The following is a 15,120-nucleotide window of genomic DNA, read 5'->3' as shown; positions in this document are numbered from 1 at the left end:
ATGCATCACTCTGTGCACATCTAGGTAACTTTAATGCATTGAGGAAGGCTGTAAGTTGACTGGGAGGCAGCCTCAATTCAGTTCAGATGAACCAGGTTTGCACAGATGCATAAAATGCATATTAAAGGATTTAACTGGTTTTCTCATCAAGAGAAAGCAGATGCACCAATGAACACTGTCCCTAGAGAGGTGGCTGGGCATTTCCACCGGGGAACAAAATCAGGACCAGGCCTGGGACACTGAAGGACTTTTCCAGATTTCTCAGAACAAAGGAGCAGTTCTCCTTCTATCAGAGTGGCAGATGACAAGTCTTGGAATTTCATATCCTGGGAGGAACAGTGATGTGGGTTCATCATCCCATAAGACACATTTTCAGATTCAAGAAAAGCATGTTCTCAAGCTACAGCTGTTAACTGAAAGTTATCATGGCCTCAAAAGCATCAGCCCATGGTATATAAGGACCAGCAGTGGAACTATAGAAGAGATAAAGGAGTTCTTCACAAAACACAAACACTTTGGTGTATTAAAAAAAAAAAAAAAAAAAAAAGAAAATGTAATCTATTTTAATCATGGCATGTCACCTGCTATGAGTTTTGATACTGGGTGGTAGAACACTGGGTGATACTGGGTGGTAGAAGAGTGTGAAATTCCCCTGGCAACAGCTCAGATATGAAGCTCAGATGGACGAGCGTGTTCCATGCAGGCAGCACCGCCAATCAAGTCTTCACTGTCTCATGTCTGAGAGATGCTGTCAGTGTCGATGAACCTCAGCTGCAGTGCCATCTGGCCCACAGGAAGATTCTATATGAGGTCCTTGGGGGGATTTAATTACACCAGACAAGCCAAGTGGAATAAAGATTCCAAAAGTAGCCTCTAACATCTTCCAGATTGCAGAGAGTTTTGTGGTATATGAAGGATTATGGGAGGATGGATTTTCCCCGCTAAAAGTTGCAGATGGTCAGAGTGGGAAGGAGGATTCGCCGAGTGCTGTGTTGTTCTGCACCATTGATGGGTGCTTAGTGCTCATAGGTGGAAATGGTTCTCACCTTCCAGAGATTCCTAGCTTGAATGATGCCAGTGATCCAGTGTGAAACCTCTCCTCTTATTTCCTATGGTGGAGAAGGACTAGAAAGTGATGTGGCAGGTAAAGAATTTCATGCAGCTTTAAACACTGATGGGAATGGAGTCCACGAGCTGGGGAAAATGGCTTATGAGTCACTTACCAGGTTCTGACATAACAGCTTTTTATCATTAATTGACCATTAATCTATCATTAATAGACCATTTTTATCATTAATAGAACCTGTCCTGGAAGAATGAAATGTAAAAAGTCAAAAGGTTTCATGCTGCTTGTTGAACTCTTACAGCTACTACAGATTTCCAAGGTCCAGATGACTCAGTTTCTGGCAGAATTTTCATGCTTCTCAGCTCACTGGAAGTCTGACTGATATTTCTTGATTGTCTAATTTATTTCCAATGGAAACACTGGCCATCTAGGAAATTTCTTATAGCTTAGGGATAGTCAGGACGTTCAACAACACTTTCCTTGGAAGTAGAAGCTTTTCTTTGTGAAACTATACATAGTAACAATATATCATTGTAATTGTGCTAGAAGTTTCCTATGGTACTAATATTTTGTTTTATTTTATCAAGAATAAAACTTTTTAAAAATTTTTATTTAAAAGGAAAAAGAGAAAAAACAAAACAAAACAAAGCGGTGTAAGGGGACAAGTAATACAGAACTACAAAAAAAAGGTAAGAAATCACTAGTTAATAGACTACATATTATCAGCTTAGAGATAGTTGCTCAAGTCACAGTATCAAAGCATACAAAGTGGACATTCAAATACTCTGGTTTCTTTTCAGATCGTACAAATCTTTTGCCTTTTACTAAAGAATAAAACTTTTTAAAGAAAATAATTGCACATAAAAATAAGCTAAGGAGACTCTGCAGTTATCTGAGTTGTAGTCAATGTTCTCCTTTAAAAAAATTACTGTTCAACAGATTGTGATACAAATATTGGAAAAGAAAAAAGAAAGACCTCACTACATGTAAGCACAACACCATGTAAGCACAACGTGATCAAAGATATAAGAGATCCTTTAGAGCTCTGTGCCTGGGGCCAGTGATGGACATGCGAACCAATCACAGAGAAAACCCTCTCAACTTTTTCTCATTTACTGGAAGTTGGTTACTTACATTAGTCTGTTCTGCGCGCCCTCTAGTGGTTCTAAATGTCGCTGCAGGGCTTTTTTGTCTGGATTCAAAGTTTCATCAAAACACTGTCTTTTAAAAAAATTTTTATTTAAAAGGAAAAAGAGGAAAAAAAAGCGGTGTAAGGGTACAAGAAATACAGAACTACAAGAAACAGTAAGAAATCACCAATTAATAGGTTACACATTATCGTCTTAGAGACAGTTGCTCAATTCACAGTATCAAAACATACAAAGTGAGCACTCAAACGGAGAGACTGCAAACAGTTGTGTTCAATGATCCAACCAAAAACATTAATATGGTAAGCTATTTAACACCCCTACACACACTTGCAGTTGTATCCTTTAGAGCACTTTTTTTCCCTCTCTTTTTTACAAGAAAATTTACACATTTTGGGTTTTATTACTCCTTAGTTCTTATTACTTTTTTTTTTTTGGAAGAGAATCAAGTCAAATATGGCAAAACAAAGCTGTCAGTCAAAACCAAGGATAGACGTAGTACATGATGTAAGAACAGAGTACAAGGTTATCAACAATGGTTACCATAATGTCTCTTTTTTCCTTCGAAAGAATTGTCTATCTCATTAGGTATTATAAAGTTGAACAAAACAGTAGAGAACAAGACCAATAAAACTTAAATATTGTAAACATTAAGGACGTCCAAAGGAGATAATAGTCAAACCAGAATGGGCATCTTAGTGATTCTTATTGCCTTCAAAATAGTTGCCTATACCCTTAAACTTCCTACTGTCATACAGAATGGAACAGAGTCTAATCAGTCAAAACAAGATAGTGGGAGTATTACAGGATTTCAAACCAAGTTAATAGGAAATCAATGAAGAGTTAGTACAATATATCCTGCTAATTTTTTAATTTTTCCCCTTAATTAAAAAACCATAAAAATAACTAAATTATTTTTTTAATGAATAAGGGAGAGATTGAGACAAAACAGGACATAACAACATAAGAATACAGGTCAAAATATGACTGTTTCAGCAACCTAGTGCTTCACCACCAAATAACCCGACTTAATAGTAGTTACCATAGTGTCTGTCTTTTTCCTTGAAATATCTCAATATAACTTCATATACTATAGCTTCAAATATTTCCATATCAAGAAGCCCAGAATAAAGCCTTTCCAATTAATAAGTGAAAACTTTATAAGGCTTCAAGGCCACATAATGGGGAATCATGATTGCCACATACTTTTATATATTTGAATCATTACTTACATTAGGGAAACTATTAGGTATTCACACATGCGAGATTGATTTATTTCACTTATGAGTATGGTCTCAAGCTGTGCCCATTTATTGATAAATATCTCAATGTGATCCTTCTTTATAGCTGAGTAATACTCCATTGTATAGAAATACCACAGCTTTTTTATCCATTCCTCAGTTGATGGACACTTGGGTTGTTTCCAAGATCTGGCGATTACAAATTGTGCTGCTATAAACATAAGTGCACATATATCACTAGGGTACGATGCTTTCAGTTCTTCTGGGAATATGCCTAGAAGTGGAATAGCTGGAATAAATGGGACTTCCAATCCCAGCTTTTTGAGAAATCTCCAGACTGACCTCCACAAAGGTTGTACCAGTGGACAGTCCAACCAACAGTGTAGGAGAGTTCCTTTTTCCCCACAGCCCCTCCAGCATTTGTTGTTGTTGGTTTTCTTGATCCTGGCCATTCTTTCAGGAGTGAGACGATATCTCAGTGTGGTTTTAATTTGCATTTCTCTAATGACCAATGATGATGAACATTTTTTCATGTATTTATTTACCATTTGTATTTCTTCATCTGAGAAGTGTGTATTCATCTCAGATGCCCATTTTTGCACTGGATCTTTGAATTTTGGGGATCTGAGTTTTTTCAGTTCTTTATATGTTTTAGACAAGAGTCCCTTGTCTGAGAGAGAGAGTTCACTACTATCTTTTCCCAGTTTGTGGGTTTTCTTTGCACTCTGCTGGAGATTTCTTTTGACATGCAGAAACTTTTTAATAAGAAGTGGTCCCAGTTATTGATTCTGGAAGTATTTCCTGTGTGGTTTGAGTCCTGTTCATGAATTCTCTACCTACTCCTATGTCTTCAAGGTTTCTATCCAATTTATCTTCCAATAGATTTAGTGTTTCTTTTTTAATATTCAGATCGTTGACCCATTTAGATTTTAAATGGGTCCTCCTCTCCCTGATATCTCTCATCCATGCTGGAGAGATCACTTCACTCCCATTAACATTGTCAGGAGAAGTCCTCCTGCCTCTTGCTCTGAGACATCCTATGACCCAGATCCCACTGACTAAAGCCCGCAGAGATTGGGGATGAGAATGTGTGTCCTGTGCTCCCTCTCAGAGAAGCCTTGCTGCAGGAGGGAAGGAGGCTGTCTGTACTAACTGTCCCTTCCCCACATGACCTTGTGTAGGTGCTGGGTGGTATTTCCTTTCTAGGTTCACCTTTCCCTTTTGTTTCCTGGAGGTGATTGCTAAATTCCAAATGCTCATCTGATAACAGTTTTCCCTTTTTGAACAATTATGTATTATAAACACTATACTCATGGTGATAATGTCCCTATAATTAAAAGTTGATATGACTTTCCTATATTTTTTCATCCATAAGTGTGCAGATCTTGCTTGCTATTGATGTATTTAGGATTCACAGAAATGTTTTCCAGTACAGTGCAATAAGTCTCTCATGATTGCTAACCACTCAGTTCCACAGAAAATGCTGTACAGGTTTTCTAAGGTCACCACCAACAGATGGAGTCTACCAATGTCATTAATTAGATCTCCTTAAAGAATTCCTGTGTTAGGTGACATCCTTATCAATTCATCTCTGAGTCAGGAAAGTGGGGCTGAACATTCCTGAGTGAGCCATGATGGAGAGCAGAGCCCAGCTCCATCCCTCTTCACTGGGAGGCCCTGACAATGAGGACTGCACACTCTGACCTCCAGTGTGAAGGGGCAAGAATTTTGGATGCAGGGATCACTCTGGATGTGATCTCTTTAGCAGGGAGACACAAGTGTCCAACATCATCACCATTGCTATGAGTGTTATTTATCTACTTTGTAAAAGGGCAAGACCCATGGAACCCTCACCTGTGATCCACATGACATCTGGTCTGCTATGATATTATGTTACACTGTTGTGAGTTGGTATAACTGATGCTGTCTTGAACCCTATATTTGACCCAGGAGAATGAAAAATTATCTAGAGTACAACCTCATAAGAAAAGCAAAATGAGCTGCACCCACAAGAGAAAAAATTAACCTGCTCAACAAAGAAGCAAGATACAGGTATCAAACAAAAATTAATGTAAGATTCTAGCTAAATTTCTTGAATAGCATGTTTTTTGCAGTTTTGTTTCATTTATTATTATTATTATTATTATTATTATTTATCGGTACCAGGGATTGAATGAATCCCTGTCCATAATGAATGATTGCATTCATTATGATTAGTTAGATAACACAATGGGATTTTCTACCCTTTTTCTCTCTCTCCTTAAATCTACTTATAATCAGGTGGCCTGAATGCAGGGAACAGTCGAGTCCACAGTAGTAAGGAGAAATAGATTATCAGGCTGCACCTGGACCCAAAGGGTAGGATATGGACAAGAGGACAGAGCTGTTCTGAGTCCTAGCAGGAGAGCACTGACCCTGACATCCAGAAGTAGGTGAGTCTGCTACTCTCTGGATGGTCACTAGTTCTAATCTTTGATCCTGGACCCCTCTACCTCCTTGCTCTGGGTCACTCTTAGAGTTACTCCTCCATTCACAGTTCTGGTCTCTGTTCTGAATTACATGACACTGATGGATTTGTAGGAAGACTGACACATATTCCATAGAGAGAATAGAGGTTCAGTTATGCATAAGCTCTTGTGATGGAGAGGGGTCACAGGACTTGCCAAAGCCTTGGAAGTTCAGTGAGGATTTGGTCAGTAAGGTTAGGAAAGTGCATGTTTCCTTTGTGGGTTTTGTTATGGACAGGCATTGCCTGTACTCTATATCATGTTACAGGTCTGATGGGAAGATCCAACAATTAACAGACACTGACAGATCAAGAGGAAGAGCAACCTACCTAGAAGGTATCACTGAAGTGTAAGTTGACAATCAGAGACTAAGATGGTGATGGATTCCATGCTTAGGAAGTCAAGATGGCTCACTGATACATTTTCCCTTCCATGATGATACAAGAGTATAAACCTAGGTGGGAGGTGAACTTTTTGAAACACATCTGAGAAGAAATGAGGCTCTTTGTAAATGTCAGATTAAGCATGTGAAGACACAGTGACACAGAAGAGTGGTGGTGTTGCTAAATTGAGCTCAGCAGAGTTGTGAGGTGAGATGAACACTCAGGAGCACCACATTCCTTCCAGTTCCATTCACTACTTTTCTTTGAAATGCAAGTTACAACAATAATGCTAAATTTTCACTCTTACCTCAGGTGGGCTTCTAAGGTCTCAATTAAAAAATGATATCTGTAAAATCATGACTGAAATATAAGTAACAGAGAAGGAATGAAAAGAAGAAAACCTATAAAATATTTCATATTTTCAGGGATCTGCAGGAAGTCATAATTCAGAATGTGCAATGGATAAGATCAGATTATGTCTCTGGACATCTCAAAGATGTCCCTTTCCTGGGCAGGAAACAACAGGTGCCTCTGAGACATCACACCAAGAACACGAATTTTTGGTCCTTAAACACAGGACATACATGTGAGGATGATGGACCAGATGAGGAGTAGAGCAGGGTGAGGAGGTGGAGGTACTTTAGCCTTTGTGAATGAGTGTGAGGTCCTTGGTCACATCTGAGAGATGGGGACTGTGTGTGAGAATGTCAGCTCCACTCTGCCTTCAGGAGCCATGGATGTGCATGCAAGTGATTTCCTGATTTTCACTATATATCTGGTCACAGAAAACTGTAATGATAAAAGAGACATTACTAAAGATATTTGATTGTTTTAGAAAAATTTACAAATACACGGATGACTGTCAAATGCAGAATTAAGTGAAATAAAATAAAATGTATCAAGGCAGAATCATGGGAATCCATTTAGGAAACACTGTGAACCCTGTGAGAATAGAGGGTTTCATCTCATCAATTCTCCATTGTTTTCCTGATAGACTGAAAACTGAGAGATGGGTAAAAAAGAGATGACACCTATAGAAGAATGGAGGAGTGATGAGCAGTTGAGGAAAAGCCAATCCTCATCTGCTGTCCAGAACCTGGGCTTCAGCAACATGGAGAAAAGCAGGAGGACAGAAGTGGTGTCCACGGACATGGGAAGGATCAGACCTGCTGGTGGAAACCCATGGACAGAGAGAGTTAATTCAGCAACCCAGCAAGAATAAGAGAGCCAGGGGTGGTGGGAGGGTCAGATGAGGAAAACAGCAGGAATCAGTGCAGTCCCCATACTGCATGCACTGGCTGAGGCTTTGTCAGCCAGGGAGAAGCAGCAAGGAAGCCATGCATCCTCCCCTTCCTGCCCTCCAGTAACTCACACATAAGCAATGGGATACAGAGCAGGCTGAGATATTACTAACTGAAGTAAGTCAGTGACATGGCATTGAATTGTTTGATTGATTTTGCAAGCCTGGGCCCAGGAGCTTGAACAACAAATTAGAGGATGAGATTTTGCAATATAGTAAGGATGGTTATTATCCTATTGTTTCATCACTTCTTGATTTTACTTCACTGTTCTATTTTATTTCTTCAAAATAAATACAAACAAAAAACAGAAAAAGAAATGTGTGTGTGAGAGAAATTGAGAATATGACAGATTGCTATATTTGATAATTTTTTTAATTTTTAAGGTGCAAAAAAGTCACAGGACCAAGTCCTGCTCAGCCCTTGGTCTAGAAAGAGCACATCAAGTTCCATAGCCACTGCTCTTAGTCCAGTCAGGCTGCCCCTCTTCCTCCTCTCCTGAGCTCAGACTGCCTCATGGTGCTAGGGCTGAGTCTGGGGATCAGGTCTCCTGAGGTGGCCAATGAGAAGAGGGAGCTGTGAGTTCTCAGACCTCATGGACAGGAATGGGAAGGATTTAATTTCCTACTCTGAAGCATTTATTACTGTGTGAGACAGTTCCTCATCATTCAAACTAAACCAGCAGATCCACTTTTAGATGATGAGGTTATGACACTGAATAGAAAATTAACTTCACCAAATGCATAAGTTAGTTTGAGATGGGTGCAAGTTTTGTTTACCCAGGAGTAAAATTCATACACAGAAAATGAAGACAATCAGTACTTATGTGCTCATGCGATTGCATTTAACAGGAAATTTTCTCTTGAACTTGGGTACTTCCTTGTGGGGTGGCTTCAGGATTTAAGACGTTAATACAGAAGGGAACCCCAGAGGCCCCCAGGAAGCCCTCCCTCCCCTGCTTCCTTTTCTGCACCTGCTCTGGGGGGCCCTGCCTGATTCTCGAAGAACCACAGCGATCTCTGCTGTGCACCCCTGCAGGGAGATTTGTGTGTGGACTTACATTGATATTCAGTCATTGTGTCTCTTGCACAGTAATACACAGCCGTGTCCTCGGGTTTCAGACTGCTCATTTGCAGATACAGCATGTTCTTGCTGTTGTCTCTGGAGATGGTGAATCGGCCCTTCACGGAGTCTGCATAGTATGTGCTATCACCATCATAGTTAATGTATGTGAGCCACTCCAGCCTTTTTCCTGGAGCCTGGCGGATCCAGCTCATCCAGTAGTCACTGAAGGTGAATCCTGAGGCCACACAGGAGAGTTTTAGGGACCCCCCAGGCTGCACCAAGCCTCCCCCAGACTCCACCAGCTGCTCTTCAGACTGGACACCTGCAAACACAAGAACATACTGTTCAGGAAACTGTCATACATGTCTGCTGTTTATCCCAGTCTCGTCCACTTTCCCATTTCATATTCTTTGTGTTCAATAATTTACCTTTCAGAAGTGCAAACAGGAACACCCAACTCAGCCCAAACTCCATGATAAGTCGTCTGGGCTCAGTTCTGATCACTAGTGTGAACAGCTAGGCATTCAGGGCTGGGCTCCTCTGCAGAGCTGCAGTGTGAGGGCTGCGCTGGTTTTCATAAGCACCCTATTTGCATGGCCTCCTCCTTTGTAGATAGCTCTGGGCATGAAAAACTCAGAGCTCACATATGATCTTAGTGTGCTGAGAAGGGTTAGTAGCAATGATGTCTTTCCAGACAACATAAAAACTAATTAAGAGATGATTCTTTGTCTTTATCTCTTTGTCTATTTTTATTTTTTATGTACCCATAACACACATATTTTTATTTTCCTGTTTTGGAAATACATAAAATTATCAAATTGTTTGGAACATTTTCCTTTCCTACAGGAGAGCTGCTACTGTGCTGTAAATGTCCTCCCCACTGTCTGGGCCTATGCTCCCCTAAACTGTGAACAAACTATTACCTGTTCCAGGTCCAGAACAGAGCTCACTCACCTGGGATGACTCTCTTCCCCTCTTCCTACAGGGAGGACAGGTGTGTCTAGCTGCATTCTGCTGTCTGCTGAGTGAAAACAAAACCTTTGTCCATGTGTATGCCTGCTACTGTGTCTCTTATAGTCTCCTCTTATGAACTCTCTCACTCTTTGCCTGTTTTGAGATTTTGTGTGTCTGTGATAGCTTCATCAGACATAACACATGAACTTCCCATGGAAAAAGTGTGCACCTGAGATGTATTAACACACAGGAAGACTTGTACAACCACACACAATCACAGAAATGAACTCATGTGTCATCCTCAGTTTGTCCTGAGGCTCCTCTGCAATCCTTCCCTCTCCTGCTTCCCTCCTGCATCCCATCTCCAGGAAGCTCCTCAGGGTGCTTTACATTAACTTTCCTATTTCAACTTTTATAGTATGAGCACACATCCTATACTGCTGGTCATGTTTAACATAGAATATTTATTTGAAATATCCATACATGATTATATGAGTCAGAATTCACAGATATTTATGCTGATTCACTTAAATATATTTTAAAAAGCTAGGGATGCAGCTCAGCACTAGGCTATTTGCCTATTGATTTTGAGGACTTTTCTCTCCAGTAAGGCAAAAATAATCATGAAACTAATGGTCATTGCTTCAGTGTAATTCCTCAGTTAATGTGTTAATGCTCATTTAAGTGTTCTAAGCTTCTGATTATTACAAAGACATCTGATCATTGTCTTGAAAATGTAGACACACAAGAAAAGTTGTTTTCAAGTAAGAAACATTACAACCATATATAAAAACTGCCTTATCTAAATTAATAATGTGCAGGCACATAAAAATGAAATTACAAGGCTATAAAATATGGAATCTGGGGTAGGTAAAGATGATGGGTCAGTAAGCAGTGAAATAGGGAGCCTTCCTGAGAAACAGCTCAGATGCTGAAATCAAACATCCTGGAGAAGATCAGAGGGAGGGAAATGGATCCTCTCAATCTATGAAGAAACTAAAGGAAAAGGAGCCGGTCAGACTTCAGGTGCCAGCGCTCCCATTGGAGCTGGTCAAACTCACAGTTGGGTGCTTTTGCTGTGGGAGCCCCAGTCGCATTGAAGTTGAGGGTTGGTGAGCTCAATGGAGAACAGAGTTGGTGTGGAGACCTTCACTAACCCACTTCCATTGAGTGCTCAGAATTTGACCCCCCCATGGGATATGGGTGATCAACTCGACAACATATTGGTACTGGGCAGGATGGGCCTGAACAAAGAATGGCAGTGACTTCAGTTGGTTGCTCCCTGCTCAGAGAAAATTGGTGGGATTTGCTTAGGATGGGTCACACCTCTGACCAGGACCCAATAGCCAGGGATAAAATGGCCCCTGAAGTTGTCCTGAACAGGTTCTGTCTGCCCAGCACATGCTAACATGGTGAAGGCCCACGCTGGTTGTCTGGCTCAGAGGGGAAAGGCCAGACTACATTGCCCCTGTTTGCACCTCAGTGACCAAAATCAAGCTGTAAGGGACAAAAATCCCTAGCCAGCATACTTCAGAAGAACCATAACCAGCAAGGAAAGGGGCTGGGACCTCCACTATATACGTGTATGGAGGAAACCAGAAACATGACAAGAGAAAGAAATAAGAAAAAATCCCAGCCCCTACACCAGAGAATATCAATCCAGTAGAGATAAATACAGAAGTGATTGAGGGCAGCAAACATACAATATCAGACACACTATCAGCTGACCTAAAGAAGTATCTTTGTGACATTATAGATGATCTCAAAACTGAAATATTAATACAAGTAAAGCAAGACATAAGAAGATTAATAAAAGAAATGCTAAGCACCTCTCAAGAAGGCACAGATAGGAGAATGGAGGGATGCAAAAAAAGAGAGAAACATTTGATGACGAACATAAAAAAATCTTGAATACATGAAACGGATTCAAAGAGATTACCAGCAAATTAAAAACTCCATTGAAAGCTGGCTAAATAGCCTAAAAGAAACTAGAGATAGATTGACAAAACTTGAAGATAGGTTTGCAATGTGTGATCATGAATGGACAGATCTCATAACAAGGAAACAGACAGCAACAATACAGAGGCTAGAAGTTGACAAGAGGATCTATAACTTAAGAATAAAAAATGAGAGTAAAGAAGCAGGGATAAACACAAAGGAAATACAAAGGCTATTCACAGAAATAATTAAGGAAAACTTCCCAAGCATAGGAAAAGGAAATGATATTCAGATGTAAGAGGCATACAGAACTCCAGCCACCTACAACTGAAACAGAGCTACACTCAGACATATAATAATCAAGATCCCAGAAATTCATCACAAGAACGTAGTATTAGAAGCTTTCAGAAAAAAGAAACAGGTCAACTAAAGAAAAACCCATCAAAATCATGGCAGCCTTCTAAACACAAATCATGAAATCAAGAAGAGATTGGAGCAAAATATTCCAAGCCCTGAAAGAAAATATCAACACAGACTGATGTGACTGACTGGCAAAACTCTCTCTCAAAATTAATGGAGAAACAAGATGCTTCTATAACAAAGAGGAACTGGAGGAGTTCATGATCACTAATCTAATGCTGCGAAAAATACTGAATGGCATTTTAGAGAGAGAGAGAAAAATCACCAGACTTCAGGAACAGTGGGAGAGTGGCCTCAATGAGTGGGGAAGACAGTAGAATGAAGGAGAAAAGCAGACAATCAATGGTAGAAAAATAGAATAACAGAAATGAGGCAGAGAAGGTTGGCTATAATCTCTATCACAGATGGCCTTCATACACTACCAAAAAGTAACACAGACAGAGTAGATCAAGAGATAGGGTCTAATGAGATGGTCTGTATAGGAAATATAATTAATCTGAAAGAAGGTTTATGGACCAAAAGTCAGAAGTGAGAAAATAATGCTCTATGTGACAGGGAACTGGATAGCAATAGGAGCAACTTGTCCAGCACCTGTAGATAAACTGGAAAGACATGCTACTTTTGTGTAGTAGAGAACTACTCAGCTATAACAAAGGAAAACCTTGAGGCTTTTGTAGGTAAAGGAATACAATTTAAGATTAAGCCCAGGGGTAAAAAGGTTACCCCTTAGGTAAGTAGCAGGTTCCTCCCTCAATTTAAAACTAAAGGAATTAGTGGGACCCAAAATGTACATCCTGTGAAAGTGAAAGGGGAGGAACTGTCTAAAAAAGGAAGGCAGAAAGTATTGCTAATAGTGTATCAAGGTTTAAAATCCACATTATTCTCACCACTCTGTTTAGTTTGGTTATATTCTGTTCCAGTTTGTCTACTTGTACTAGATTTGAGGAAACCAACAGCAGTCCTCAAAATAGGATATATTATGTTAACCATCCTTAATTTCCTATTAACCTAATCTGAAGTCCTGTATAACTTATGCTGTCTTATGACTGATCTTATTTGAATCTGATTTGTTAGATCGCTGCATATAAATTGACTGATTTTATTTGAAATTGCTATGATTGATCCCACCAAGTCTTTGAGTATAGGCAGCTACACTGAAGATGACAAGACTCACTAGGATACCCACTCTGGTTTGAATATTACCTGCTTTTGAAGTCTTATCATGTCTCCTATGTTTTGTTTTTTTTTTAAATATTGTTATGTACTGCTATGTTCAATTATATTATGCCTGATGATCTAGACAATTATACTGATGATAACAAGAGATATCACAGTAAGCATTGTGGATCACCTTGTATTGTGGTATTATATGACTTTTTTGTTTCATGTTTTTTCTAGGAATTTGTTTTATTTCAACTTGCTTTGTTCTGTTTTTCCCTCTATTAGAGAAAGGATAGACATGCATGTACAGACTAATACATGCATAGGATTTCTAAACAAGTATGAGAACTGATTATACAATGCATGATGCAATGAACAACTACTTTCCGAAAGAGAGACACTATGATTCCCAGTGCTGATTCCATAGTGTCATATGTGAAATCAGGCAATACTACTATTCTTTGTTTAGAGTTAATTTAGCCCATTTTGTTTTGTTTAATTTCAACATATGTGAAGGTATGAACAGCTAAACCTGAAGAGAATGAGAGACACTATGACAGCCATTGTTGATTTCCTTCCTTCAGAAAGCTGCCATGATTTTGATGGGCTTTTCTTTATGGGTGATCTGTTTCTTTTTTTCTGACAGCTTCTAATACTATGTTCTGGTGACGATTTCCTTGAAGAGCTAAAATGCCTTTATCATCCTGTTTGCATCAATTTTATACTATATTGTTTTGTATGAATTCACTGTATGTGAAGAAATGGACAACTATTTGGAAGAAAACAAGAGACAATAAGATAGATAGTGAAGATTGCCAGTTATCTTGCTTTGAAATCTGTGTCTCTTACATTGCTTTCTTATATTATGTTTTGTTGTGTTTAATTTTACCCTCTTTAAAATAAAAATAAAAAAATAAACGTATGGGATCTGGGAATATTAGTTTTACATAGTAAATAGAAAAACCTCATCTACCTGGGCCCACAGGTCTTCCTATGTCATGTGATCAGGTGTTTCACCTGGAAGCAATTCCTGGATTACTAAATGCTTCCTTTACTGAAGCACCAGAATGTTAAAATGACAGATGCACAAACTTAGGCGGTGAGTATGTCTATAACAGCCACTGTAAAAACACCCCACAAGGAGCAGTTTACATGAAATGCACATTTTTCTCCCATTTCTGGCCCCTAAAGTTCAAGAATAGGCAGTGACAGATTTGGAGTCCTGCAGGAGGTAGTTGTGTTCTTCCAACCCTTGTCTAGTTTCCACACCCTCAAGTAGCAGAAGAGATGCACACTGGGTCCCTCCTTTGCAGGGAGGTAAAACAAGATGTTAGCTCAGGTCTCAAGAGCCCTGATTTCCTTTAGGAACTCTGGATTTTTCCAGGTAAATTTCTCAAAAAAGACTACATGTGGTAACGATGTCTTCCAAGGAGCACATGAGCTTCCATAGCAAAACACAGAGAGCTTATGCTCTCAGATCCCAGCTCTCCATCCTCTCCTCCATCTTCTTTTTATATCTTACTGAAGTCATTTTACTCTTTCCTAGTGACCTGAAAGCTTTGAATCGGTCTAGTGCCAAATTAAAAGTCTGATGTAAACACCCTCTAAATAAATGATGGCTGACACTTTGTGGATGGCACTTCTTTGTATTTCTGAAACTAAACAATTTAAGTTTTTTCTAAATACAGAGGTGGACTTGGCATGGGATGGACATTCCCAATAAAAGTATAGAAAGGAAACCAATATTAACATCACCACACCCAGCTAGACCCGCATTTCTCCTTAGTGACCCAGAGTCATGCTCCTTGCTTCTGCTCACTATGACTTTTATGTCACAACTGGACAGTGTCTTGGCAACCTGGTCCCCAGGTATTGAGGGTGCAGCTGGAACAAATCTCCATTTGGATTGGACCTGCAGCCTGAAGTGTCCTGGCCATGC

General features: G+C 39.6%; 1 pseudogene and 1 gene segment (V, D, J or C); one reads left to right on the top strand and one right to left on the bottom strand.

The window, feature by feature from the left end:
• Positions 1-105: 105 nt before the first annotated feature.
• The window catches only part of LOC134477452 (UDP-N-acetylhexosamine pyrophosphorylase-like), a 31,440-nt pseudogene continuing 16,425 nt past the window's right edge, over positions 106-15,120 (top strand).
• On the bottom strand, positions 8,537-9,269 carry LOC100715219 (immunoglobulin heavy variable 3-74-like). The segment is given in 2 exon segments: positions 8,537-9,030; positions 9,137-9,269. Coding segments are annotated over 2 exon segments (525 nt in total).

Source organism: Cavia porcellus, unplaced genomic scaffold (assembly GCF_034190915.1).
Source record: "Cavia porcellus strain 051 isolate PalLab524CR breed Dunkin Hartley unplaced genomic scaffold, mCavPor4.1 scaffold_8, whole genome shotgun sequence".
NCBI lineage: Eukaryota > Metazoa > Chordata > Mammalia > Rodentia > Caviidae > Cavia > Cavia porcellus.
Note: the sequence above shows the minus strand (reverse complement) of the source record. Positions and strands in the feature narration are given on the sequence as shown.